At 48.8% G+C, this 27,725-nt stretch overlaps 10 protein-coding genes across 10 annotated transcripts; 6 read left to right on the forward strand and 4 right to left on the reverse strand.

Annotated features, from left to right (window-relative positions):
• Positions 1-1,575: 1,575 nt before the first annotated feature.
• N7503_011815 (uncharacterized protein) lies at positions 1,576-1,854 on the reverse strand (the record flags this gene model as incomplete). The annotated part of the gene is made up of 1 exon (XM_057071361.1): positions 1,576-1,854. The coding sequence occupies one exon, from the start codon at positions 1,852-1,854 to the stop codon at positions 1,576-1,578; it is 279 nt and encodes a 92-aa protein (XP_056917972.1).
• Positions 1,855-4,675: 2,821 nt separating this feature from the next.
• N7503_011816 (uncharacterized protein) lies at positions 4,676-4,834 on the forward strand (the record flags this gene model as incomplete). The annotated part of the gene is made up of 1 exon (XM_057071362.1): positions 4,676-4,834. One exon carries the CDS (start codon positions 4,676-4,678, stop codon positions 4,832-4,834), a length of 159 nt encoding a protein of 52 aa, XP_056917973.1.
• Positions 4,835-7,475: 2,641 nt separating this feature from the next.
• mdm12 (ERMES complex subunit MDM12) lies at positions 7,476-8,750 on the forward strand (the record flags this gene model as incomplete). The annotated part of the gene is made up of 1 exon (XM_057071363.1): positions 7,476-8,750. One exon carries the CDS (start codon positions 7,476-7,478, stop codon positions 8,748-8,750), a length of 1,275 nt encoding a protein of 424 aa, XP_056917974.1.
• A 373-nt stretch (positions 8,751-9,123) lies between these two features.
• N7503_011818 (putative BAP31 domain protein) lies at positions 9,124-10,207 on the reverse strand. Its single transcript, XM_057071364.1, has 4 exons — positions 10,116-10,207; positions 9,812-9,946; positions 9,656-9,759; positions 9,124-9,596 (listed from the first exon to the last, which is right to left on the reverse strand). Exons 1-4 carry the CDS (start codon positions 10,134-10,136, stop codon positions 9,215-9,217), a joined length of 642 nt encoding a protein of 213 aa, XP_056917975.1. The 5' UTR covers positions 10,137-10,207; the 3' UTR covers positions 9,124-9,214.
• A 553-nt stretch (positions 10,208-10,760) lies between these two features.
• Positions 10,761-11,681, forward strand: N7503_011819 (alpha/beta fold hydrolase; the record flags this gene model as incomplete). Its single annotated transcript, XM_057071365.1, has 1 exon — positions 10,761-11,681. One exon carries the CDS (start codon positions 10,761-10,763, stop codon positions 11,679-11,681), a length of 921 nt encoding a protein of 306 aa, XP_056917976.1.
• A 1,043-nt stretch (positions 11,682-12,724) lies between these two features.
• Positions 12,725-13,597, forward strand: N7503_011820 (alpha/beta fold hydrolase; the record flags this gene model as incomplete). Its single annotated transcript, XM_057071366.1, has 1 exon — positions 12,725-13,597. One exon carries the CDS (start codon positions 12,725-12,727, stop codon positions 13,595-13,597), a length of 873 nt encoding a protein of 290 aa, XP_056917977.1.
• Positions 13,598-13,651: 54 nt separating this feature from the next.
• N7503_011821 (HET domain-containing protein) lies at positions 13,652-15,337 on the reverse strand (the record flags this gene model as incomplete). Its single annotated transcript, XM_057071367.1, has 1 exon — positions 13,652-15,337. The coding sequence occupies one exon, from the start codon at positions 15,335-15,337 to the stop codon at positions 13,652-13,654; it is 1,686 nt and encodes a 561-aa protein (XP_056917978.1).
• Positions 15,338-18,380: 3,043 nt separating this feature from the next.
• Positions 18,381-20,515, forward strand: pbs2 (mitogen-activated protein kinase kinase PBS2; the record flags this gene model as incomplete). Its single annotated transcript, XM_057071368.1, has 2 exons — positions 18,381-19,841; positions 19,899-20,515. 2 exons carry the CDS (start codon positions 18,381-18,383, stop codon positions 20,292-20,294), a joined length of 1,857 nt encoding a protein of 618 aa, XP_056917979.1. The 3' UTR covers positions 20,295-20,515.
• Positions 20,516-23,077: 2,562 nt separating this feature from the next.
• Positions 23,078-25,281, forward strand: N7503_011823 (uncharacterized protein; the record flags this gene model as incomplete). Its single annotated transcript, XM_057071369.1, has 4 exons — positions 23,078-23,799; positions 24,228-24,354; positions 24,407-24,616; positions 24,676-25,281. The coding sequence occupies 4 exons, from the start codon at positions 23,078-23,080 to the stop codon at positions 25,279-25,281; spliced, it is 1,665 nt and encodes a 554-aa protein (XP_056917980.1).
• Positions 25,282-25,391: 110 nt separating this feature from the next.
• glr1 (glutathione-disulfide reductase GLR1) lies at positions 25,392-27,161 on the reverse strand (the record flags this gene model as incomplete). The annotated part of the gene is made up of 3 exons (XM_057071370.1): positions 25,392-25,825; positions 25,878-26,710; positions 26,791-27,161. 3 exons carry the CDS (start codon positions 27,159-27,161, stop codon positions 25,392-25,394), a joined length of 1,638 nt encoding a protein of 545 aa, XP_056917981.1.
• Between the last annotated feature and the right edge of the window lie 564 nt (positions 27,162-27,725).

A 27,725-nucleotide genomic window follows, 5' to 3' on the forward strand; every position in this document is an offset into this window, starting at 1 on the left:
CATGAGTTGCCCCGCTGACGTAAATAAGAGCTTATCCTGGAATGTAGGGGGGAACATCGGAATCTTACAGGACGCGATAAGTTTAAATTTGAGATCACCAAACTTTGATAAGGTGAACCATCAATTGTCCAGATAGTGCACCTGTTTGAACTCTTTTTTTTTTTTTTTTTTTTTTTACAATCACCGCGAAGTTGAGCCGAGACGCGCCACGGGTATATTCAATTTTTAAAATGATAATACAGGCAACACAGGCCCCTGATCGGCTTATCAACCAATGCTTATAAAAACCAGAGGACTGCAACCCTACATGATAAGACACTGCAGCCCAGAATCTTGGAATTTCCCAGTTGACGAAATAAGCGACATAAATTGATATCGAACGCGCAAAAATCAAGATGGGAGGCCTCGAATACCACCTAAGATACGAGATACTATCATATCCCAGATTCTACAGACATGCATGCACTTACTCTAGGCCTGATAGAAGCCACCCTGCATCAGTCCTAAAACCGGGATGGCAATTCCGATGTACGCCCATATTGCAGGATCATATCCGCTGCCCCGAACACCGGGCCGGAGATAAGCGTGCGACCTACCGAAGGGGTCGTAGGCCCCTCTTATCCTAAACAGGGATCACAAAATATAATTGGGCACAGATACCAAAGAATGCAGTAAGAATTGACCGAGGGGACTGAAAGCAGTAAACATCTTTCGCACATCATCTGCAGACCTTCACCGGGGTGCGGGGGCGGAAAGGGGGACAAGATCCACGGGGACGGGGGGGTGTTTTGTACCCCACCGGGATCTCACCGGGGCACCAACACAGTAGGGAGGTATAGAGAATATTGAATAACCTCTCGGCCACGGGCCAATCTGATTAGCGGAAAAACCAACGTGGACGACCGTCAGCCGGAATGAAAGAGATTCGCCAGAAAGGGAGGATATGTTTTGGGCTGGGCGGTGCATGTAAGGTTGCTGATGAATGACTTGGCGGAGGATTGGCAAGACCAAAAAAAAAACATCTTGAGATCGTCAGCATGTAGGTGTGCTCTTGGCTGTGGAACGTGATGTGCGATAGGCGGGATTCCTAGGCTCAGGGCCAAGACTGGAATATCAAACAGTAGTCTTGGCGGATCACCATCGCATCACCTTGGCGCCACTTGGCAGGTATTTTGGGATTACCCCTAGCATACGGTGGCTAATATTGTCTGGGCATTGGGAGGAAGGCCGTGTCAGGCATGTGGGCTTATTTGGGGTACGGGAACGGAGAGTTGGGTTGGAAAGAAGCACGTTGAATTGCTAATTGGCCCGAAAGGCTATGTATTCAATCTGAGGATATGATATGGATGAAGAAAAAAAGAAAATGAACATGTTGCCCTATGGCCCAGATCTGATAGCGCCTGAAACACCCCAGTTGCTTTCCTGCCGTTTGTATCCAGATGGTCGATGACCTCGAGTTCCTTGATTGGGGTGCTCGGGGTGAGCCAGGAGGAGTCAATGAATAACCGGATCCATTGTTAAAATGAAATGCATCTGTCGCTCATGTAAAAGGGAAAAAAGTCAAATGTGAATAGATCACTCAGAGAATCGTCGAGCCGTGTGGCCGAGGTACAAGAAGCCGCTCATGGAATCCTGGGACGAGGTAGATGATGTGCTGTCAGAGCGGTGCGACTTGGGAACCGCGGTAAGGCTCTCTTCAGTGGAAGGCGAGTCAGTCACGACCTGCTCAAAGGCGCGAGGGTCTGGGCCAGACTCGGTCGGCGACAAGACAAGAAACTTGTTGGCCGGGTTGAAGGGGACCGAGTCGGCAGCAGAGAGGACGAGGAAACGGTGAGTGGGAGTGTAGGTGTACATTTTGAACGTTTTTTTTCGAGAAATGTTTTTGTGTGGAAGTGACTTTGTTGTGAAGTAGTGGGGGTACTTTGGGTAGTAGTGATTTGGAACCTTTTCAGAGAGCAGTTTGGGATAGTAGAAAACAGAGTGAGAGACGGGTGAAATCGGTCAGACTTTATACCCCGGGCACCCGTGGACCTTGTGGAAGGAGGGGCAATTATGCGTATCTGATGTGCTAGACACAGCGTCGATCCAGGACATCTCAGCCGGGGGCAAGTGGATACCCGATGGTCATGCAGACCAAGCCTCCCCGCGATTGTCGCCCATAATGGACAATCCCAAACATACTAGGCATTCTCACAAGTCTTGGCTCGCAGAAAAAAAAAAGAAAAGATAACCAAAAAGGGGGCGATTAATCTCACTCAGAGAGCCAAGACGTCACTATTGGGTGACTATCACCCCTTCTGCTTTTCAATTCTTCGAACATCGCCCTCTTGGCTTTGGTATTTGCGTCACACCGTCCCTGGACAGGGCTCGCTAGTCATTCCCAGCAGCCATGGCAAATATGCATAACCTTGGCGAGGCCCCCCGATTGCTAATCGCTAATTGCGCAATTCGGCTGGATTTCTTTTTGTCTCTTCAGGTATGGGGCGGGCCCCGTGGCGAGCCGAGAGTCAAAGGAACCTCGGAAGATCTGCCGTCAGGATGATATGAGGGGCCAAGAACATCCAGCGTGGGAAGGCTATTGGATTTCACAGGCTAGCTCATCCACCGCCTTCCACTATTCGCGTCGAGTGCGGAGGTATCAGGCATAGGCTCCAATATGTTTCGTCGACTCCGTTGCTCATCTCCGATTATATCCGCGTAGTTTTCGCGTTTGCATGCGCTGATAGCTCCGATCGATTTTCATTATCGTAATGCGCGAGTCTTTCCTCTTTGTAGAAATAATGAGCGCATATGACATCATCCGCTTATCGTTCATAAGATCTGCTTTAACCGAAGTCCGGAGGACTCGGTTGTTTATTTATCAGTTGTGGGGAAGGTGTTTCCGACATGTGAGAAGGCAGAATCGAGACCGCTCTTTTGAGTAGTAATCAGAATCATCACAGCTCAAGAATCACGTGGTGGAAATCTCCTGCGAGAAACAGAACCCTAATAATTTCATTTAATTTTATTTTCTTGGTTTCTTTTGAGTTTATGTCCAAGTAGCATATCCACAAACCAACAGCGCCAAAATTTGGAGTCCATGTGAGCTTTCTCTGCCTTGCCGCCCACTCGGACGTATCATTGTCGCTCGGAGTCGATCTCCCGGGCATGGGCGCTTGGGTGAGAGCCTCAGTGACAGTTCCATTATCAGCGCTACTGCGCCACCGCTGAGGACAATCATTCTTCGCCAGTCATTTTGGCCCTAGAAACACACTAGAAATAATCTATAGGCCCAGAGTGAATCTTAATCTTATTACATCCCGTCAAATACTACCACTAGCCCCGAAGAGCCCACCGCCATCACACTACATCCAACATCTATCTTGCAATAATTCATGATTTTGGCCCTCAACATGAGTCGATTTTTCCATCGGCGAACCTTGTCACCGGGAAAATCTCGTCACCTTGCAGATTTTTGATTTCATGGTCACTATCACCAACTGCGCCATTGTAGCAAGCTCTATTTACCTACGAAATTGGAAATGGGGGCCATGATATGGAGACACTGAACATTGCCCATAATCTAGACCAGCAATTATCGGAATTGCCGTGCATGAAATGCATTTCTAGCAATGGCTAAGCTTGGTATTTTCCATCTCAGCGGGAAATTATTAGCTCTCGTGGCTCTATACTTGCTTGCCTTTGGTGACGGCCCTGACGGGTATACCCTCCCGCACTCCACTGGACATCACGAATGACATACTTTTCAAAATGTCATGAGAATTTCCCTTTCCCAACGAATCAGAATTATTGACAGACAACAATTATCGCGAACAAAAGCCTCATCCGCCCCGATGTGCTATGCCTTGCATGTCCATTTCCCTGTCTTTGACACCGCTGTGTCCGCCTCGGTCTCCACAACCTTCCATGACAGTGGCAGGTGGTATGTGCACTGACGCAAAGAAAAATTAACTCCTTCCAATGAGGTGCAGAATTTTTTGCGAATGAGCTCAACACTGTGCCTGGCGCAAGTCCCCAGCATAGTGTTGGTGTGATGCGCAGCCTCATTTGCGGATGGGGCAACGCACTGGTGCTGGACGTGGGGAATTACGGGATGATGTCAAGTGCACTTTGCAGCTGCGGAACTCTAATAGAGATTGGGGGTGTGGGAGTGGATCGACAGTTCGCCCGTCCTGATACTATCTCCTTGTTTTTCGCTATTCGCCATTGGTGTACACTGAACCGAACACCCTCATCAGGCGCAATTCACTAGTATGCCCCTCTCTGATGATCCACATAACCGCCAACCTTGGAATCCGCTGTTGGTGATGCCCGCATAGTGTTATGTCCCATCCTTATTTGTGCCTTCCAGTTGGTCCGGCTTTCGTCGCCGAGCGAGTGACCACTAAATCATTAGATGCATACGGCGCATCTGTATATTCCCTGCGCAGCGCCTGTGAGGCAGATAGCACGTTCGATTTTGGTCTTCTGTTGACTCAGAGTGTATCTGTTAGTCCGACAAGGCGGCGCAGTTGTTCTTCTGGGAAGCTATATGGAATCTTATAAAGGCGGCCGTTAATCCTCCTCGATATCTCATCCAAGCTATCAATCCTCACAAGCCTTCATAGCTATCTTTCTGATCCTTCTTGACTTCTTTCTACAAAGACCTTCGTCCTCTTCATCTTCCTCCGCAACCATGTGTTCCGTCTACATCTTCCTCTACGATTGCGGCTGCTCTGTCCAAGAAGGCGGCGTTGTCGCCTGTGCAAAGAAGGGAACTCCCTCCTGCCATGGTGTGAAGGAGCACTTCCGGAAGCGTCAGGGCTATAACTGCCCAAAGCACGGTGGTAGCTAAGGCACCTACCAATAGTTAGTGGGACTTGTTCTACCCACTTGGGTACTCGCTTGATAGGGTTTGTTCCGCTAACGCAATCTCTACAGATGATCTGACCACGCCGACCTAGACTGGAGGATCATTTCGACAAGTTGATCAGCACCTTCGCGGGTAATCACCAGATCAACCAACACCACCAAAAGGAGGGATAATTTGGATTTTATCATCCTCTATCACATTGTGGCTTGGAGGATTGTTTTTGTTTTTGTTTTCTTTTGCCATATGTGTTTGGTATTTCTGTTGTCCAGAATAAGTTTTATTTTGTATGCTATACCTGTCGGGTGAAGTATTTTGATTGTTTTTCTCTTATTCTGCGGTTTTCTGGACAACGTTCGTCTTCGTCCTAACTTTCCATGGTTCAAACATTCGCCCAGGAGACGAATCGGAAACGCCACCAAATTTTATTTCTTCTCAGCTTTCTTCCTTTAGTTCTTCATTCCCAAGATTTTTTTATATTTATTTCTTGTTAGTTCATGTTATAAGCTGAATGTATCTCATGGTGTAGATTTCTATAAATCACACCCTGTTTGTTCACTAAAACAAGAAAGCTGACCGGAGAGACCGATGATGACGAGTCATACGTTGTAGCCCTGTGTAAAAAGTCTTTGTTCTCGAAGTTTCGTGATTTGGAATTATGTTCCGGCCAAGGCCTTAGAGTGGGCTTGGATCCTTTCGCGCTTATCAGGCTGCAGCGAGCCACATACAAGATCCCTCACGTGTATGGTTAATAAAACCCCCGAGAGGCATGACTGGACATTAACTCATGGCGAAAAGGCTGATCAAGACTTGTGGCGGGAGCTAGCAGGGGGCATGGGCCGAGAGTGCTAGACGAGGGCATGGCCACGTTGGCGCTTACAGGGATGGGAAGAAGCAAAGGCCGTTGCAAAGCAGGTTGTAGAGGTGACTTATCGTTCGAAAAGATGATGGATGGATGAGAGATACTGGAGGGTCATCTCGAGATTTACCTTGATCATTTCTGGCGTCAAGAGATCAGCCTGTCCGGGATACCCAAGACTTTCGGGTGGCTCGGGTGCTATCCTGACGCCCCCCCTTCGAGGCGAGAAACGGTTATGGGACTGCAGATCAGATACAGCCACGCACGCATTGACCATATCAGGGTAGGCCACGTTAGTATGCATGGGGAAGGGAAGGGCCATTTCATGCATGTTTTCATTTCCGATACGGCACGGGGAGGACGATGGAGGACGAGGACACCCACTCACAGGGCCCATCACATCCGCGGAAAGCGTTCAAAAAGCGCGTGGCCCTTGGAATCCACACCTGCCTAAGCTTAGGTCCAACGAAGGAGGGTTTTCCATTGCTAATCCATGGCGAACGGCTCGAACGTTCCACGAGAGCTGCCCGAAATTCGATATTCCGCTGGAGAAGCCGACAGCCTTGCCACGGCCCAACAATGAAGCAGATTTATTACATAGAGCCCATTGAGGCAGCGGGGGAAAAGAGGAAAGGACGTGCGAGAGATGGCTGCCCAGTCATTGGCGTATCGGTTACTGGCCCAGAGAATCGCAAAGCCACCGGAGTTTGCCATCCAGCGAATAAACCAGTGATATTAAACGCGGCAGTGGACCCCGTGGGTATCGATAGGTTGGCAGCCGCGGGAGACCAGTTGTGGATTGCATTAGACCCGCATAGTCTTTTTATCAGCTGATTTGGGCGCAAATTGCCCGTTGATATCTCGTTCACGGCAAGAGAATATATCTTATGACATAGAGGATCTATGGTGTTCGTCCTCCCTCAGAAGGGATAATGATTGTCATGGGTGGGTGACTTAACAGGGAATTGGGTACGTAGTAAACAGGGGGCTGGCCGTGGATCTGTTGCCGCAATCACGCTACCAGGGACAACCCCCAGCCTAAAGGCTAGAAGAGTGGCGGGCCTCAGGATTGGGCTGTGCCAAAGCCCGGAGGCACTACCGTACGGAGTACAGTGGGAGCTCATATCCGGTTGATTTGGGACCTTGCCTGAACGAGTATAGGCGGATCAGAGCAAGCTGGGGGCCATAGACATTTCGGGGATCTCGGCCACTTCGCCAAGGTAGGCGCCGATCTCCAGTCCCACCTCACCAGCTAGCTCTGAGCCATTCAGGTTCGAATGCGTCATTGTTGGGGTTATGCCGGACAAGATGATCCTGATCGAATTCTTGTCATAAACGGTTTTCGGCAATCTCAAAGGCTTGGTCTGAGAAATTTTCCTCCCTTGCGTATCATGAACCAATTACTGTGGCTCAACGTATTGGGTGAATACGAAGCCCCGCTAAAATCGATAGCTGAACGATCGCTTTAGACGGAACCAGACTTCGGTACGTGAACCGCTGCTCTGGGAACGATCAGTCAGGCTTCTAAAAGGCATCATCGACGAGCTCAGACACCTGGAAAGGGATATAGTTTAACTGAAAGACATTCGTTCATCTATAGATCTTTTTTAGCTCATATCATCATCCAGGAACGAGAACTTTCAGCTTGTCGATCCACAATGTCGTTTGCGGGTCACGTGGCACCGCGTCAAGAGGCGGGTTTCCTTAGCTTTGCCCCGTTCCGCGCTTCCATGAGCTTGTCAGCAAAAGCCTCATATTGCATATGTAATGTCTATCGAAGTCGACTGGGCGACAGCCACTTCCGGCCCGGATGGGGAAGCTCTCGCGGAGCGCATCCGCGCATTTGTCCACGATAAGTTCCAGGAGGTGGCCCTACCACGCTTCATTCGCTCGGTTCAGGTGCATTCTTTTGACTTCGGCAACATTGGACCCGATCTCGAGATCAAGGATTTCTGCGAACCTTTCTCAGACTTTTACGAGGAGGACGATGATGACACCTCAGCGACATCTGAGGAGCTTGTCGAACAATGGTCGGACTACGATGACGAAATGCCAATGAACCATGCAGCTGCCCACAGCCCTCACAGCTTCAGTCACCACCCATACCCCGGCGAACAATTCCAACCATCCGCGCTTCGTTCCCCGCTGCCCCTGGGTGATCACCTTAACCCGCACTTCCTGCCCCGCTCAGGAACCCCCGGCATTCCCGGCGGCACTTCAACATTGGGCTACCACCTTATGTCGCTAGGTGGCCTATCCGGAACACAAACCCCTCTCGCAGCTGTCGCGGGCGGCACACAATTCGCAAGCGGCTGGTCCGACTCCGGCTTAGGAGTTCATGGAGGAAGACAAGCACGCCCGTCACGTCCATCCGTACACCAGCGCCCAGAACCAGATCTCGACACTACACATTCTGCCTCCCGGCCCTCCACAGCTTCACACCCATCTATTGGGCACACAGGCAGTAGTGGATCGAATCGCAACAGCGCCGATAACCCCGCCGATATCCCTGAAGCGATTGCAGACGACCCCTCGATCCCGATCCCACCTCGCATGCGCGAGCGACGACCAGATGACTTCCAAATCCTATGCCATGCGAAATACGCTGGAGATGTGCGTATGTCGCTGACAGCGGAGATTCTGCTTGATTACCCCATGCCTAGCTTCGTTGGGCTTCCGCTAAAACTCAATGTGACTGGTATCACGTTCGACGGGGTGGCGGTAGTCGCGTATATTCGCAAGCGCGTGCACTTCTGTTTCCTGTCTGCCGAGGATGCGGATGCGCTCCTTGGTTCTGAAAATGGCCAAGGTACTCAAAATCCCGGTGAGGAAGGACGGTCGAAGTCGGGTGCGGAGCGTGAACAGAAGCGTCAAGGTGGATTGTTGCAGGAGATTCGAGTAGAAAGTGAGATCGGACGCAAGGAGGATGGAAAGCAGGTACTGAAGAATGTGGGTAAAGTAGAGAGATTTGTACTTGCGCAAGTTCGCCGCATTTTCGAGGAGGAGTTGGTTTACCCCAGCTTCTGGACTTTCTTGATCTGATCTACAACCGACGCTGCTTTCGTGCTAGAATATGTACCATTACGAATTCACGAAATTTTAAGATGATTTTATGACTGAGAGGTATATCCCTATCTGCAATAACGCGTACCAGTTAAAAAATATTGTAAATGACCAAACTTGACAGGTTTCCAGACGTAAGCACTATGAACTGTTGACCGTTCCACATAAACGTAGAAGTATCTGCTAGCAACAACAAGGGAGGTGACGAATCGGAGCTTCCCCTTCCCGAACTGCAGAGGTAGCCCGGGGGACAAATTTATGAACATTAGAGGATTTGAGTAACGGTGCTGAGAAGAAAGTCTTCCGTGGCGCATGATCATTCGGGCAAAAGCCAACCACGAACACAGGGTACCAGTAGCGAGCGGGCGTGCAAAAAGCTACCTCACGCTATAATTTGACACCGACTTCCTTGGCTGAGGTTGGTACCCAGGCAAAAGACCCATTTACAGGTCCTTCTTCACGTTGATATCGCCTTTGCCAGAGGAGACCTCATCGCCGAGCTTGTGGTACTCAGCAGTCAGGCCCTCACACTGCTTCTTGAGGGTCTCGATATCGCGATCCTTGGCGGCAATCTCCTCCTTCAGGCGACCAATCTCACCAACGGAGCCAGCCTCGGCCAGGCGAGCAGAGTCCTTACCTCCAGCCTTCTTGTCGCCTTCGAGCAGCTTGACGCGGTCCTCAAGGCGAAGAACGTCCAGGATCATGGTGTAGGTGCGGTTGAGGATCAGGGAGAGGAAGAGAGTGAAGCCGCAAAGGTACATGTTGCGCTGCGAGTAGAACTTGCGGGCCTGCACCTCCATGCGATCAGTGCCCAGGTGTGCAGCTCTGTTATGGGATTTGGTTAGACATTGCATCACTATAATTGCGGGATTCAAAGATCTTACCCGATGCCAGCTCCGTCGCGGGAGAAAGCAGCCAGTTCCTGCTGCACCCGGAACACCCGGTTGACGCTGTCAAGGAACAAAATCAGGATGAAAATGAAGGTAATCTGGGAAGTGTGTTAATTGGTGTTGGATCTGGGAGTTCCCGACAATGATTACCTTCAAGCCATACTGTAACTTGGCGATGATCGGGCTTTCCGAGATGAAGGTAAAGAGCTTGCGCTTGATGACAAATGGCAGAGGGACGATGAGGGCCAGGAAGACGCCCATCTCAAACACCAGGAGCATAAAAACCTAATGAGAGTTCCCATGTTAGCTTCAATGGTTCTAGGTGGCATGTCGGTTGCTGTTTCGGACGTGGGCATTTCGGGTGAGCTGTTCGCTCAGCCCGCTAGGCTCCAGCCATGCCTCGGCAGGGTCGGTCGCAGAAGGGCAACTAAAAGATTGAACAGTGAGGACGTACGAGACTGTAGTAGAGAGTCATTTTGGCGGATTTATTCAATCAAACAGCTTTCGGTGTCGATTATCGGAGCTGGTCAAAAGGGGAGTGGGGGGATTGAGAGCTCCGTGCAATCTGGTTGGATAAACAAAGACCAGGGAAACAGAAAAGATAGAGTGTGGGGATTTTGAGGAGATATAGACGCAAATTCTGAAAAGCAGACGTGTTCAAATTGGGCAGCAGAAGAAATTGAGGAGCCGCCGGTGCTTGAGGGGAAGTTTCCAGGTTGGCAGACGTCTTTTATGGGGGGAGATTTCTCCGGCACAGACGTCATCGGTTCTCGTCCACGTGATCAGTGGGCCCTGGGGCTTGTAGGCTTCAACCTCTGTGTAAATCTGGCCATGTAATTCGGAAAAACATTGAAATTAATAGGAAATGTTCGGTGAAAATGGAGCACTTGCATATGATCTCTAGAGACATCCTGTACTATATTAAAATCTCAAGAAAACGATATTGTGAGAGGCTAGATCTAAGTACCACTGTCCATTTCAAGTATGCGCAGGGGCCAAACATAACAAACTAGGATCGGCATCTAGAATTCCACCTCGGCCTGTCTCTACTCGCAGCATTCGTTTGCCTCTTCATCTTCCTCATCTTCTGCGACCTGAAATGGATTGCCTCTCAGAATACAGCGATACTCTTACTCTGCCCTCTGGGCGCATCCTAGCATGGAAATTATATGGAGGTACTCTTCAAGAAAAAGGCGCTGAAAAGCCAGCTATTGTCTTCTACTTCCACGGATATCCAGGCTGTTCCGTTGAAGCCACTCTCATCCCAGTGGAACTTCTCCAAAAAAGCAATATACGCTGCATCGCCCCTGACCGACCGGGCATGAATATGTCAACACACTACGACGAACGCCGAATCTTAGATTGGCCCACAGATGTTCTCGCAATCGCAGATCATTTGGGCGTATCTCGCTTCTTTGTGCTCGGTGTCTCGGGAGGAGGTCCCTACGCCCTTGCTTGCGCCTATTCCGTACCCCGGGATCGTCTTCAAGGTGTGGCAGTAGTCAGCAGTATGTACCCGACTACTTTCAGTACTGAAGGAATGCTTCCCGAGTTGAAGGTGCTACTTGCAGCTGGGGCTTGGCTGCCGAGAATTGTGACCAGTGCAGTGTTAGATTTGTGCATGGGTCGTGCGGGAAGAAACAAGGACCCGAAAGTCTTGGAAGCGGCAGTTGACAAAGCGATGGAAGGGAGGCCAGAGGCAGAACGTACGGCTTGGAAAAACGAGAGAGTCAGAGTAGCAGCTATTGAATCTGTACGTGGCGCATTTCGGCAAGGCGGAAGGCCCTCAGCCACAGAGTTGATGATTCTTTGCGACTGGGGATTTCACCTCAATGACATAGCTGGGGAGAGGGTGCGAATATGGCATGGCAAGCTTGACAGGAATGTGCCAGTTCGTATGGCCGAGCAGGCTGCGGAACTGATGCCTGAAGCAAAGACTCATTTCTTTGAGAACGAAGGTCATCTAAGCTCGTCAGCTAATCACATCTCTGAAGTACTAGCTGATCTTATTAGCCAGTGAGAAAAGCTTAGTTGTATAACGAGTTGCTGCTTAGGTGAACCTTGAAATTGGAAAACCGAGAAGTGGCTCGTGAAAGCTTTCGGGAGGTTAAAGCTGTTCTCATCGTACTAGCAAATGATGAAGATGAAAGATAATTATTCATAAAACCATGGCCGTATCAAGAGGTGGAGAGGACGAAGTGCATCGCTCGCTATGCTTATTCTTCTCTGCTTCGAGCGATGCAGGTAACATATGATAATGTATTTACCTCATACAATGCAAACCCGTGTTCAAGGGTGTTAGCCTACATCTCCGCGACAGGCGGCCATGACATCAGTCGATGTTTCTCCTCAGGTGAAATTTTTGCTGGAAATTGAAGGGCCCTGTTCCAGAGGGGTCTCCAATTGAGCGAATATTTCCAGAGTAGTTGCCATATCCTGAAGATGAGGGCAATTTGCTTAGAAATCAAAATTTTGCTCGAATGTCGGACCGAATTAAAACAGGTGAAACACATTCAGTTTTGAGCTCCAGAGCCAAAATGAGAAGCTATACAAGTAGGTGCAGCCACTGTAGACGCAGATCGAAGGTGACTGCGCCGCCCGCGACGCAACCATGGGCGATCCTAGCGGCTGACACGAACCAATCCGAACCACTGGGGACGGCATACCGACCAATACTGAACCAATTAAGGGTTCCATCAATCACCGAAAAATCAATCCCCGGTGGATCCCCCGCAATGCAAACGAGTAAGCCCGAGCATTCAAACACCGAACTGATCGCCAATTTGAATCTAGACTCTGGTTTGGTTAGTTTGATCAATTTGCACTCACAATTACTGGCAAATAATAATGAATCATCATACGCGCAAACACGGGGAATGAACGTGGTTAGAAATCAATATGGCCATGGATATTGAAATTGGTCATCCCTACATCATCAGCTGCAGACCTCGTATAACATAAAAGGCCAAGGGAACCCTCGAAGTTATGTTTCTATCTGCAGATACTTCCACAGCTCCATCCGCAGCTTCTATACTTTTCAAACATCAAGGACTCTAAGTCATCATGGCTGAAACACAAAACAAATATATTTCGCTGCCAAAGTCCGGGGTTAAGGTCTTCTACCGTGAGCAGAAAGCCGCACCCGATGCACCGGTCATACTTCTACTCCACGGCTTTCCCTCATCCTCTCATCAATACCGCAACCTGATCCCACTGCTCGCAGCAAAGTACCGAGTCATTGCCCCAGATCTCCCTGGATTCGGCTTCACAGAGACACCCTCCGACTTCAAGTTCACATTTGCAAACTTAGCAACCACCATCGGAGAATTTGTCGACCAACTCTCACTCACCCGCTTCGCCATATATATCTTCGACTATGGCGCACCCGTTGGCTTAAGACTAGCTCTGCAGCGTCCTGAAGCAATCACAGCAATAGTCAGCCAAAACGGAAACGCCTATGTGGAGGGCTTTGGTGACATCTGGGGTCCCATCAAAGAGCTCTGGGCAAGCAATAACGCACCGACGAATCGGACCGAGGTCGCGAAAGTTATGCTGACACTTGACGCAACTAAGTTTCAGTATGAAGACGGTGCCCCTGATCTCAGTCGCATTGCGCCCGAGTCATACTTCCTTGATCAAGCTTTGTTGGAGCGTCCTGGAAACAAAGATATTCAATTGGACTTGTTCTATGATTACCAGAATAATGTCCCTCTTTATGATGATTTCCATGCCTACTTTCGGAAATCAAAGGTCCCGCTACTGGCGATCTGGGGGAAGAATGACAAATTCTTTATTCCGCCCGGGGCGGAGGCGTTCACGAGAGATCTGCCTGCAGCTGAGGTGCAATTGATTAATGCGGGTCATTTTGCGGTTGAGAGTGACACGCTGTATATTGCACAGGAAATCTTGAGATTCTTTAACAAGATTAATCTTTAATTATAACATCATTTATTTTGTGTTTGAAAACATGCATTTTGACGTAGTATAAGCTCAAACAAGAGTAATGGCGGTGCGCTCCTTGTTGCCAATAACAGAAAATGCACCTTGTTCCCCTAATTGATATACACCTAGCCTTCGATATTTCCCCTCAGGTACCTTCTCCACGACCAAAAATCTGTTAACTGAAGCACCATAGGCTTCTCTTCCTAAAGTGATTGGAATACATTCTCCCTCGATAAGTACCTTGTCCTTGAAATCCTGAACCAATTCATGTGTATCCAATTTCAGGTTCGTTCCCCAAATGCGACCTCCATTGAACGCGGGTTCGGTCCTTGGCTCATCGGCAAAGAGTTCCAAGCTTTGTGAATTCCCATTCCACCGGTAATAGAGAAGGACACATTCAATTTCGAGCTCTGCCCGTCCAAGTAACCCCATAATGTCACCGCCGGGTCTCTCCGCCTCCAATCTCGAGGTGATGTATTTGATTTGAGAAGCGGGATCGCCACCAAAGCGGGTATATCCATATAGCCTGACATTCCCTCCAAAAACTGACGCCCAACTCCAGGACGGAACGTGAAGGGTGTAACGATGCACCACACCACCCTCAGAGGCATTCGATTCCCAAAGGAGATCTGTGTGTAGACTATGCGCCCACAGCCCAGCAAAGTATGTCGATAAAGTGACCTTTTGGAAGGCTTTGGCAATACCAGCCATGGCAATGAGTCGGTCTGATTGATTTGAGAGGTTACAAGCAGTATAGATACTGATCATCTGTCTCCAGAGAACTCGCTCAGTATAAAAATTGTGTTGGTCGTCGCTACCGCGATTCCAGTCGACTTTGGTACGATCCCGGCTCGATTTGAGGAAAAACGAAGATAATCCCGCCAGCTCTTTGAGGGCATCCTTATAAGCTGTCACTTTGAGTCTCGCATGGCTGATATCTGGGTCATTGATTATTCCAATGTGATCATCCGGGTCGGCCTCGCATCTTGCATTCTCTAGGCACTCCCAGAATACTTGGTTCTGAGCGAAGTGAATGATTCTGGGAGCGAGGAATCTCTCTTGTACAACCCAACCACGCGTACTTAGAGGTGACCTTTCGATTTCATCTTTCCACAGATTCTTCTTTTTGATAACATATGTTTGTGGGCCATCAGAAAAGAGGTTCACGGAAAAGGGGAATAAGAGTCGAGGGCTTCGCTCGCTAGCGAAGAGCGTACTAGTTGGCTCGTATGAGGATAATATTGCTGAGATATTACAGAATGAGTTTCGGTAAATGTGAGATACTTTGTCTGCTTCCTTTTGCCAGTCTTCAATCGAGTCTTGAAAAATGCAAAAGGAATCGATCCAGATATATCTGTATTTCAGACGGTGTATTGCCCACATTGCATCCTGAAAGGTTTTTGGTACACTTCCAGTAGTCAAAGACAGCCCCTGTTTGAATTGATCTTCGTTGCCATGCAGCAATTTTAGAATTTTGTCCGGGTCACCCCATCGGTGAGACAGAGTCCAGTACACAGGATAGTGACCCTGGAACTCCTCTGAGGTCTCTGTTCCCGCATCAGTCCGCAGTCCTTCTTGTGCTATAACTTCTTGTCGGTCTCGGAGGTGGACTTTGCCGCTTTCGATTTCCTTCACGTCTATCACGCGAGTTGGAAAGAATAGTGTTGAGTCACGGTCGCGACAGAATTCATGAGTTCTATCGCAGTGAGATAGCCAAGCTTCTATCCGATTCATAGACTGATCAGAGCCCGTTGATACGTCGATCCTTTCCCAAGGCTTTGACTCTAAGGCCTGTGAGACCTCCGGTTGAGACTTGATCGATACTAGCAGCCCGTACAGAATTATTAATCTTAATGCAATTAATTCAGCTTTTTAACATAGCTCACTAACCTTGCAAAGTGAAGTCGGCAGCCCATGGAACGACAACTTGAAACGAAATAGATTCTTCGTGCTCATATTTGGTAGAAGTGACGCAAAATCCCTTCGTCTCATTCTGTTGGGTGCCTCCATTTTGCATTATATACTCGTTCCATAACCAAGTGCACAAAATACAACCTTGTTTTTTGCTTGCTATCAAGTCATCAAACCGCTGGTGGTGTAATTGAGCATTGTGGTTTTTTCCTATAGAGGCTTGAAAGACACTCTTGCAAGTCTTGCATACTTCGGAGCCCATATTGCTTAACGTTTTTGACGCGAATCAGCCGAATTTTAATTCACGTTGATCTAATCTCTGAAATACGGCGCGGTTGAACGAACAAGATGTGGCCCGCGGTGATAGAGTGGGCATTTGCTTACTATTCTCTGTGAAGAGCAACGTGTTAGATAGGCCATAAGCGAGCTGACCACGTAGGCCACGTAGCCAGCCAGCCACATAATGCGAAACGCGCCAAATACTAAGTACTGCTCTGTAAAAGTGGCGTAGGGTACATGTATAAGGACGTATTCGGGCACCGACAAAACTAACCCTATAGTGCAATTCGTAATCTTGGAGATTTACGTATTGTAAGTCAGTAGTTTAATGTTGATACAGTCTTCTTCGAATATACATACCATAAAGTGAAATTCAAGGAAATATGGCCTGGTAGTGCAAAGAAACCTTGGCAAAACGGGCTGACAATCCGAATAGAGCAATCATAATAATATTGGCAGCCGCATGCTCCAGACCTCTTTCTCTGACATTAGTGGTAAAACAAGGGGTCCCTTTTTCGTCTCGATGCCACGTGACCGGGCTTTCAGAAGACGCGCATACAGTAAGCTAGAGTGCCCCGCTCTGACCCAATCGTATATTTCCCTTTTTTCTTCCCTTTTATCTTTTTTAACAACGTTTATCAGGCCCAAGGGCTATTGTTATCGACTGCAAGGATTGCCTGTGACGTAGCCCAAATGTAAGATGTTTTCCCTGCCCGAATGTCTAGACAGCGTCCATTATCACAGTGGTCTTCCATGATCAATCCACCTTGTGAGCCATTTTTAAGGCGTACCTGACCGTCTAGAAATCCTTGAGACCGTGCGTCTTGATTCCACATCTTCCCATTGCACCATGGCATCTTTCTTGGAGTAGACATACAGTACTGTACTATAGAGTCTTTTCGGGTCAGCTCCAAAGGTGATTGGATAATTAATCAATCCTCTCAAGTCTTGAATCGAGCGTACCAGTCGATCATGATGTAAATCTTAGATCACTGCCATGGTGGGGTAGATAAAGGTATTTCCCAGTAGCCGGGCCATTGAGGTTTAGGGTCGTCCGCCGCGTTTGTTCTTTCAAGACCATCATCGCCCGGACACCTGCAGCATTGCATGATGATTGCCTTGGGATTGGAGAAAAATGGGGACCCTTACTTGTACTGTAGTTCATTTCTTCTTTCAGGGAAATTGCGAGCTAGACAGCGATGTTGCCACCACGATTGGACAACAAATGAGGCAATATGCCGCCATGGCCATTCACGTTCCGCGGTTCAAAGCCGATCGCTTGAGCGATCTGGCAAATTGCAATGCGAGCTGGCTTGAGGCTTGCACGGATGTATCCTAATGGTCAGAGCAGGTCAGTGGAGAAAACCGGCTGTGATAAGATGTGAGGTAGACTTGTCGATATTGGGACACGTATTAATTGATTCGCGGGGGCTTTGACCCCCCTACCCGTATACATAAGCCGACCAGGGACAGACAAGCGGAATCATAGACGCTGTTTCCTTGGGACTCATAAAAGTATATATAGTCACCAATGGGTTGAAGGGGCTCAAAAATAGTTTCCGGGGTCATTGCAGGGTACCTGGCATGAGGGGATGAGGACCACGATCCCCGCTCTGGGGAAAAACCTGTTGAGTTCATCTTCCCCAACGTCTGTCAAGTGCTTACATTGCTCTACGCAGTACACAGTGTCAGCCCTATATTTGGCAAGCTATCAAATATAATTCTGACGTGTGAAAACGCATGGACTTTATGGTGCCATAGAACGGGTAATAGTGGAGAGGGGAGAGTTGCGTCAACGACTCGGAAGTCCCCGATAGCAAATTCACCACAGTGGAAATCCGGATCTTAGGAAAAGGTTTCCGGGGTATCCTGTATTCAGTAGGTGACTGAGGCAAATGAGTACACAGTATGAGTTCATACTGTGCAGATTGCAAACCGGTTGATTGACAGGGATGACAGGGATGGTGAGAGCTTCCCCCCGAGTGACCGAGTGGCTTTTATGATCAGAACGCAATCCAACAAACAGCTGGTATTCCAAGATTCGGCAGTAGTTCTCTTGAAACCCAATACAGCCACATGAAACACGGCAGGAAGAGGCGAACAATGTGCGACTCCGCGGTGTCAAAACCTGCTTTTCGGCCGATGGCAGATGCTGATTGGCTGGTTTGTTAGCCCGGTTGGTGATATGAATCTGATCTGAGCAATGATGCTCTTGTATCAATGCATTTGGATGTACTTTTGATTTAAATTGTACTTGAAGATGTGATAAAAAGGAATAAATGGAATAAAAGATGGGAGGACAGAAAACAAAAAATCGGTACTTTTGAATTTCAAGGAATTGAGGAAGTACGATGTCGTCTTGTCTCCCCCCACTTTATATTATCTTTCCCTGTTCAACGGGTGACTTCACCTCACGGAAAAAAAGTTCCTTCTGCCATTCACCTTTTAAAACCTTCACCCCACCTTCCCTCTGCCTTTCTTGGATACAGCACCGATTCCCGGTGCCCAACTCCCAAGACGGCCTCGCTGCAACTACATCGGCCCCTATCGTCGGGCTCTTTCGCCCTCCGTAAACCCCGCGATAATCATGAGCGACCGCGAACCCACCGTGGAGACCCCTCCGACCGATGACGACCAAAGCACAGGCTCCGGAGGCTTATCCCCCGTATCGCCAGGTATCGCGCCTGTCCATCACGCATCAACGCCATCACTTCCGATCCCGGCTGGTAATGTAGGCATGTCCGCGCCGTCAGGGTCCATAGCCCAGGTCAACGCCGCACGGCGGGGTCCCGGGGCATCACCACACCCGGCCTCGATGAGTACACCAGGAAGTGGAGGATTAAATCCGGACATTATGGCCAAAATGAAGGCGTTCTCTCTTTCACGACAAGGCATGCCGCATGTCGCATCCACGGGGCAAATCCCCACATCCAACGAAGCTGGTGCAGGCGGGGCTTTGGCTGGGCGGTTACCTCCTGCGCGACCTAATCAGAGCCACTGGTCCTCATCGCCTGCGGTTCCGTCACTTACGAGCCCAACCTCATCCCCCCGGCCTAGCGGCCTGGCTGCTAAGCGAATGAAGCCGGGTCTCAAGTTGTCGGACGTGACGGGCGGAACGCCACCATCGAATGGAACCGAGACCAAACCGGAAAAGGAGAACGGTAGTGAGTCGGCTTTTAGCAAATACTCCGAGTTTATCGATACCAAGTCCGGAACCTTGAACTTCAAGAACAAGGCCATCCTGCATGGTGGGGGTGTGGAGTTCTCCTCTGGTCACAGTTTCAAGATCTCCTTGGATGAAGTTGATCGCCTAGATGAGCTGGGCAAAGGAAACTACGGTACCGTCTACAAAGTCCGACACAGCCGGCCTCACCTTCGAAAACCCGGCCTGGGATTGAGTGGCATTGTAAGCCGGTCAACTGGCTCCGAGGATGCCGACCACGCGGGCCAAGATAATCTGTCCGGCGTGATCATGGCGATGAAGGAAATTCGACTGGAGCTGGATGAGGCCAAGTTCGCCCAGATCATCATGGAATTGGATATCCTGCACCGATGTGTTTCCCCCTTTATCATCGATTTCTACGGCGCATTTTTCCAAGAAGGCGCTGTATACATGTGTGTTGAGTATATGGATGGTGGTTCGATCGACAAGATCTACGAAGGAGGCTTGCCTGAGAATATTCTGCGAAAGATGACATTATCCACTATCATGGGATTGAAATCACTCAAGGATGAGCACAACATCATCCACCGCGATGTAAAGCCGACCAATATTCTGGTCAATAGCAAGGGTCAGATCAAGATTTGTGACTTTGGTGTGAGCGGGAACTTGGTGGCCAGTATCGCCAAGACCAACATTGGATGCCAGAGTTACATGGCGCCAGAGCGCATTGCAGGTGGAGGTATGCAGCAGTCGGGAGCGACCAGCGGTGGAACATATAGTGTGCAGAGCGACGTTTGGAGTTTGGGATTGTCGATCATCGAGTGCGCCATGGGACGATACCCGTATCCACCAGAGACATTCACCAACATCTTCAGCCAGTTACACGTGAGTATTTCTTCCAGAAACCACCCGCGAGGTCCTTAGTTAACATTCGATTCTCAGGCTATCGTCCATGGCGATCCCCCTACTCTTCCTGCGGATGGTTATTCCGAGGAGGCACACGCATTCGTTGAGGCCTGTCTAGATAAGAGCCCCAAGAACCGACCAACATACAATATGCTGCTTCGTCACGTTTGGCTCAAGCCCCTCATGCAACCCCCCACCGAGGCTGAGAGCGAGGCTGTTGCCCAAGCCGAAGCATCGGCACCTGGCAAGGGCCTTCCATCCTCTGTCACCGAGGACAAGGAAGTCGCTGACTGGGTCAAAAAGCAACTGGAGATGAAGAGCAAAGGACTTCTTCCCACCAGTGAGAAGCCTGCGCTACACACCGTGGCTCTGGACAAAGTAGCCACCAGTCCCATTCCTGATGACGCTGCTGCTCCTTCAATTGAGGCGTGAAGCTGATGGATATTTCCAATATTTGAACTTTTGCATCTCTCTCTACAATATTACCGTCATCCCTCAGATATTTATCACAGGGCATTTACAACGGCGCCGGCGCCGTCTTCATTGACGACATGATCTTTGTCGACATACTGGTTTGACCCTGTCTAGCGCCCAATTGCCTCTCGCCGCACCATGCAAACGCGCTGATAATCAAAAATCCGACTTGATATCTTATCTCTCGCAACCAACTTGATCTTGAATCTATGAGTTTCGGGTCATTGTTAGCGAGCAGCTATTTGCCTAAGTGAGGTGCACCAGCGTCCGGCGTACCAGTCGTCTTTTATTATCCATAAATGATGTTATTACGATGGTTCCGAATACATTTAAATGATACTCCAATATAAATTTAACTGTACTTCTCGTGTCATGATGCATCCTCCGTGTAATGTGCTTTCTAGACTTTTTTCAGACGGTCTTTAGGATGCCACCGAAGCATAGGTTCACCCGCTTTGCTCCTGCTGGTTTCAATAGGCCCATGCTGCAATATGTCGAAATAAATGCCCATGAAAGTTGCTAGCGGATTTCAGCTTTAGCAGTTGATTTATTGAATGCTGGTGTCATCCACATTCTGCAGAGTCAGTGGATATACAGGAAGGGGAAGGGAAGAATAGGCAAGGGGAAGAAGCCCAAACTCAGAAACTCACTAGGTACGCGATTTAGGGAGACAGCAACAACTTCATGGAAGATATCAAGTGATTGCCTCCTCTTCCATTGGCTGAAACCTCCCTGACTGAGGTATTAGCGGTATTCTCTGAGGTATAAATACCCTCAATCTTTCTCTTTGTTCCAACTCTCTTCTTCAACTCCCCACTTGCCTCTTCTTCATTTGGCTTTGGGCCTTGATAATCCACCATCTTTTGTTGATCATGCCTCCTCCAACATACCGTTGTCTTTCGTCTTTCATCTACGCGGCGTCTCATTCTTCCTTCATGATTTTATGACCCCAACAAAACAGCATCTGTTCACGTTTCTTCTTCCTTCATGTCTTCATGAACATGATCTTCCACATCATTGCTTGACGAGGCTCACCCTCCATGACCTCGACCTTCAAGACTTCCTCATGAATACTAAGCTTCATGACCCAATTCCTCCGTGACTCTTTGATCCACAAACACAAACAACAACTTTCGACATTTCTTCTTTCTTCCTTCATAAATTTCTTCCTTCTTTCATCAACATGTTCATCTACCAACAACATGTTGTATCATCGCGTGTTTTACATCAATTCCATGACTTCATTCCTTGCTTGATCCAAGTCTTCTCTGAATAAGCGACACTCAGCCACAAACAATGAAGCTGAATGTCCGGAAAAATTCAGTCAAGCCTTCGAACATGATCAATCGACATAAAATGGCAAGCAACCAACTAACCGATCTTTCCACGACTTGGTCCTTGAGCCCTTCCGGGTCTTTTCTGAACAGACGTCACTCAGCTGCAAATCATCAAATTGAGTGTCAGGACAAATTCAGTAAAGACTTGGAACGTGACCAGCAGCATCACCCATCAACACAACATTCTTACTCACACTGATCATGTTGTTCCAACTGACCTTTATGACATCATCTACAACAAGTATGATCTCCAACCGTTTTTTGTCTTTGTCTTCGTCATCATTATTTTACACAACACACCAAAACCCAACACAAAAATCAAATCAAACAAATTCAAGCTCAAATCAAATCACACAAATCACACCAAAACTAAACACCAAAACGTCAAGTGGCATGGGGGAGTAAGCCACAGGCTTTCAACAACGGCATGGAGTTGAAGAAGCACCCATCCGAAGCATCTTGCCCAAACTACTTTGCTATTTACTAGTGGCTGGGGGCAAGTGGCAGCAGTGAAGAAGCACTGGTCCCCAAAAAAGACCTTGATCATACTGCTTTACATTCATGCTGGTACAATTTGACATTTTTAAGTATGCCATTGAAATTCTATCCCCACTTTCCACTTTACATTCCTCTTGTATAAGTAAAAGCCTGACTTCCTGACTTGTAGCTTATTGTATATGTAGAGGAAAAACGAAAATCCCTAATGTTCATTATTATAGACTAACAGCCAATGCCGTTACTGTGAGGCATCATGTCAATTGCCACTCCATGCGGGACTTAACTCATTAAATTTTCTACCATCTATGGTGAGCCTCCTTAATCACAAAGCCAGGTGGCTGATCACACTCCAAGATAGCGTCTTATACAAGGGAAAAAATTGAGAAGTCTGTTCGTATTCACCCACAGTTCAAAGGAAAGATTCGTGATTAGAGCAGGAAACAATCTAAACTCAGGTTTTCAATATTCTGAAAAAAGCGCATCACTCAATTTTGGGTTGTTGCATCCGATCTAACTTCCTGTGGAGAAGGTTGATGACGAAGTACTTTAGGCTCCAGCAATTCATTCCAAAATCCCAAATCATATGCAAGGTTGTGTCATTATTTGTACTGTGTTTTCAGGCATACATGTGATGATGCCTTGAAGCATAAAACCGTCCCCACACTGTATAAGCATAAGTGGAAAAAGGGGCCAAATTATGTAACATTTCGAAACCTTGTTATTGGGCCGTCCTTTGTTCCAAACTTCCAAAGTTCCAGGACAAATAACCCAAACAATTCACTGGAAATCCCACGTATACCAATCATTTCCTCTACAAATTCCAAATCAAAACCAAAATACCAGAATTCCGCTCAAAAGCCAGTCTAGGTGGACAAATTGCTAGCTCCACAGTAAGCAAACATCAACATGGGGCAGAAACCATCTGTCCCACAGCCAGGAACAACAATCCAAGTCATCGGAGCTGGACTCCCCCGCACTGGAACCGCATCGTTCAGTAAAGCCCTGGAAATCCTTTTAGAAGGTCCAACCTTCCATTGTGGAACACAGGCAACGCTAGGCCCCCCTATCCAAATCAAAACATGGATACAAGCACTCAAGCACTGGGCTGCAGGAGGTGACACCGACAAAAAAGCCCTCCTTGAGCTTCTGGCACGCCAGTACGATGGCTATGCTGCGACGACTGATTCCCCAGGCGGCCAACTCGTCCCTGAGCTCATGGCGCTGTACCCGGATGCCAAGGTTATCTGTACAGTCCGGGACCCGGTGTCCTGGGAGAAATCCATGAACCAAGTGATGCATTATACGTTCCTTTGGTTCTTGCGTGGCGTTCTATTCCCACTGCCAGGCATGAGGCATTTTATAGATTACCTTACTCTACTCAGTGTACAGTGGAAAAGGCTCTATGATGAGGATGTTCCCACGCGGAAAACGTATTACCGGCATATCGAGTGGTTGAAGGAAGTTGTTCCTGAGCACCGGCTTGTGTTTTATGATGTTAGGGATGGATGGGAGCCTTTGTGTAAGGCGCTTGGGAAGGAGGTTCCGAAGGATATACCGTTTCCGCATATTAATGATGGGGAGGCGATCGAGAAGATTGCCAAGTTGCATATTCGGAGGGGTTTGACGCGGTGGGCTTTTATTTTTGCGGTTGGTGCGACTGGGTTGGCTTGGGTTTTGTATCGGTAGATTGTGCGTTGAGCACATAGAGGGCACATGCGAGATTACATTCTAGATGAAGATATGCACTCTCATGTTGATACAAACTGCATTTAAAGAGACGATGCCACACGGATCGAATAACCCCGTATCCAACTGAATGACATACAAGGCTTTCCCCGCAGTATCCTAATGTGGACTATATGTCTTAGGACTCGTTTGTGTGGGGTAGCAGCGCATTGATCGGCGTGGGGGTTCTACATATACAATGTCGGCTAATGATGGAGCAAGCCTTTTGCATTACCCGAATTTCTCTATAAACCCCTCAGTTTGCTGGATTTGAAGTGGAGACTCAGTCAATAATCTCCCAGAGCGTCGTAACTATGACTATCACCAACAGCACCAACTTCTCGCATATATCGGTCAAACCTCTCCATCCAACATTCACTGCAGAGGTCAGCGGCGTGGATTTCTCATCTCCGATCCCAGATGATGTGTTCAGCGAGGTTCTAGCTGCTTTGACGAAGGTAAACGTGCCCCTTCATACAAGACCTATCTACGGCCTAACAAACGTATCAGTATGGCGTTTTAGTCTTCCGTAAGACAGGCCTCACGGACGAATCCCACATCGCATTTTCCAAACAACTCGGAGAACTAGACGATGTTACGCCATACATAAAAGCAGGTCGACCAAATAGACTCAAGCACGTGGAACTCTTCGACGTGAGCAATATCGAGCTGGACGGGTCGATACTAGATCCTTCTAGCCCGCGAGCCCAGGCGAACAAGGTATGTCACCGACTTGAATACCAAAACGAATTGGTTGCATCATACTGAGCCAGGACTAGGGAAATAGTCTCTTCCACGTAGACTCTAGTTTCAACCCCCGTCGAGCGGGCTACTCGCTACTCCTAGCGCATGAACTCCCTCCACCCGGGATGGGCGGTTCCACCGAGTTCGCAGACACACGAGCTGCATTCGATAACCTCCCGAGGGAACTCAGAAACGGGCTTTTGGCTAATGATTACGTGGCTTGTCACTCGATGCATCATTCGAAGAAAGTAGCTGCGCCTGAGGCGTATGCTGATATCGAGCCGCTTGATTATCCGATGGGTCGGCATAAGATTGTTCAACGGCATGAAGCGTCGGGCCGGATGAATTTGTATATTGCTGCGCATGTGCACCATATCGAGGGTCTGGATCCCGGGAGATCGGACGAGCTTTTCCAGAAACTATTTCGGCATGCTACGAGGGAAGAGAATATCGTGCGTGTTAAAAGGACCGAACCTGGGGATTTGATTGTTTGGGATAATACCTGTGTTATGCATCGGGCTGTTGGAGGGCAATTTGTGAATAAGTTTAGGCGGGATATGAGACGGTGTACGGTTCATGATTCAAGTTCGATGGCTTGGGGGTTGAATGAGCATACGGACGTTAGACAGGGATTGCCCTGATTTACTGCCAAGTCTTGAGATTGGAAAGACATGCGGTTGACAATGTTTCATGTAGTTGAAATGTACGAAATTTTGCTCTAAATTGGGGGTTTATATTATATACTTCATATTTACCGCATGGTAACCAACTCCTCGGAGCTGGTAGGGTGGATAGCAACACAGCTGTCGAAGTCGGCCTTGGTAGCGCCCATCTTGACAGCAACACCAAAGCCTTGCAGCATCTCGCCGACGCCAAGACCAAGGATGTGCAGACCAACGACCTTCTCCTGGGGACCGGCGCAGATGATCTTCATCTCGGTGGGGTTCTTGGCCTTCTCCTCAGCGGGCATGAGGCTGTAGTACATGTCGGTGAACTTGGTGTGGTAGGTCTTGATCTTGTCATCGCCGTACTGCTGGCGGGCTTCGGGCTCAGTGAGACCGATGGAGCCGACCTCGGGGTGCGAGAAAACGACAGTGGGGATGTTCTCGTAGGAAAGCTTGGCGGTCTTGAACTCGGAGGGGCCGAAGAGACGGCTACCCAGCTGGCGACCAGCAGCAATTGCAACTATAAAACTTGTTAGTGGTTTATCTTGTAACTTCGATGCAGTGTTACTTACCAGGAGTCAACTCGGCCTGGCCAGTCACATCACCAAGGGCGTAAACACCCTCGACCGAAGTGTTCTGGAACTCGTCGACAACAACATGGCCACTGGAGCTAAGTGTCACGCCGGGGATGTTGAGTTGCAGATCCTCAACCTCTGGGACACGACCAACGGCCCACAGAAGCTCGTTGACCTCCATCTCGGTACCGTCATTGCTAATAAGCTTGATCAAGCGGTCGGCACCCTTTCCGTCGCGGATAAGCTTAATCTCCTTGAAGCCGGAGTGGTGTTTGTGCATCTTGACACCAGCCGCCTCATACCGATCTGTCATGGTCTTCTGGACCATAGGGTCGAACTTGCGCAGGAATTGCTCGCCACGGATGAACATGTGAGTCTCAACATCCATGGCATTCAAAACACCAGCAAGCTCGACAGCAATGTAGCCAGCACCGACGACGGCAATCTTAGGCGGGAGCTCTTCGATCTCGAAGAAACCGTCGCTGGTGATACCGTGCTCGGCACCAGGGACAGTGGGAATATTGGGTCGGCCACCGGTGGCGATCAGAATATGCTTTCCAGCGTAACGGGCAGTGGTGCCATCCTCGAGGTTAACCTCGATAACCTTGGGCTCGACGAAGCGGGCGCGGCCGTGGATAAGATCGATGCCTTCCTTGCCCCAGTTGCGCTCGTAGATGCCGTTCAGGCGCTTAATCTCGGCATCACGAGTCTCCTTGAAATACTTGTAGTTGAACTTGGTACCCTCAGGGACATCGTATCCGTAGTACTTGCTGAGGTGAATTGTCTCGTTGACAGTTCCGGCGTTCCAGGTCATCTTCTTGGGGACACAACTAGTTTTTCGGTCAGCACTGAACTTGCGCGCCATGCCATTATGCCCAAATGGCAATGATTTTATATGGTTTGAACATACCCAACGTTCACACAGGTACCGCCGGACCGACCGCTCTCTACGATCAGAGTCTTTGCGTTGTACCAGCCAGCTGCGCGACGGGCGCTACCGCTGCCGCCGCTACCACCTCCAAGGACAATGTAGTCATACTGTTGCTCGGTAGGGGCCATTGTGGAAGATTTGCTCTCGAGTGGAGCGGAAGAGGAAAGGTGTCGGGTGATAGAAGAAAGGCGCGAGGCAGGAGCAATTGCGGTAATCGGGTGGTTAATGGACGCCAGGGTTCGGTTGACGGTCGGGCGGAGACCAGTATGGATATTCTTAGCGGAAAACCGAGTCAAGGAGGAGCGAAAGCTGATCCGAGAAGTGTGGGTGGGGAGAGAGCGGGAGAGCATGGAGAGGATGGAGGGGTATGTACAGGAAATGCAGCTAATAAAAAGTGACGATGCTCCGGCGGTGATTGATAATGGCTTTGAGCCCAGAACCAACGGATTCTCCTGCAGTCAGCCCCACACCGCCTTGACGCCATGCGATGAATAATCGAGTAGAAACTGCGTAAGTATAACTAGCGCTCTTTTCAAATCATGAGAATTTGTCAGGTATATTGCTTCCGTTGTACCTAGGTTCTAAACCAAGGAACTTCCCCTCGCCACAAGTTTATTCGCTTTTAATTCGTTGAGTTTTTTTTTTTTTTACAAGATCCGGATCCGCGGGTAAATGTTAGAGAAAAAATGGAAACGCAATCGCTTCTCACCTAAGCTGGCAAAAAATTGGGGTTTAAGTGGTGCCGCGTATAGTTTTGTCAATGCAATGCGAATTTATCCTTTCTTTAATTTAACCGTGTACATGCTCCCTTAGGAAGTCTCATAGGTTCGAAAACGAGGGGTCGTGAATGTGATGGTCGGAGTACCGTTGGTAGTCCATTGAAGGCGGAAGTCGGCCTTTCCCGATCCCAAACC

This window comes from Penicillium pulvis, assembly GCF_028828015.1.
Source record: "Penicillium pulvis strain IBT 33274 chromosome Unknown scaffold_8_segment0_segment0, whole genome shotgun sequence".
Lineage (NCBI taxonomy): Eukaryota > Fungi > Ascomycota > Eurotiomycetes > Eurotiales > Aspergillaceae > Penicillium > Penicillium pulvis.

Bases quoted from the DNA above. Each gene is read 5' to 3' on its own strand.
- N7503_011818 (XM_057071364.1), bottom strand. From the start codon at position 10,136: ATGACTCTCTACTACAGTCTC. The intron at 9,947-10,115 runs GTACGTCCTCAC...AACTCTCATTAG, and splicing joins TGACTCTCTACTACAGTCTC to GTTTTTATGCTCCTGGTGTT. The intron at 9,597-9,655 runs GTAAGATCTTTG...ATCCCATAACAG, and splicing joins CGCGACGGAGCTGGCATCGG to AGCTGCACACCTGGGCACTG.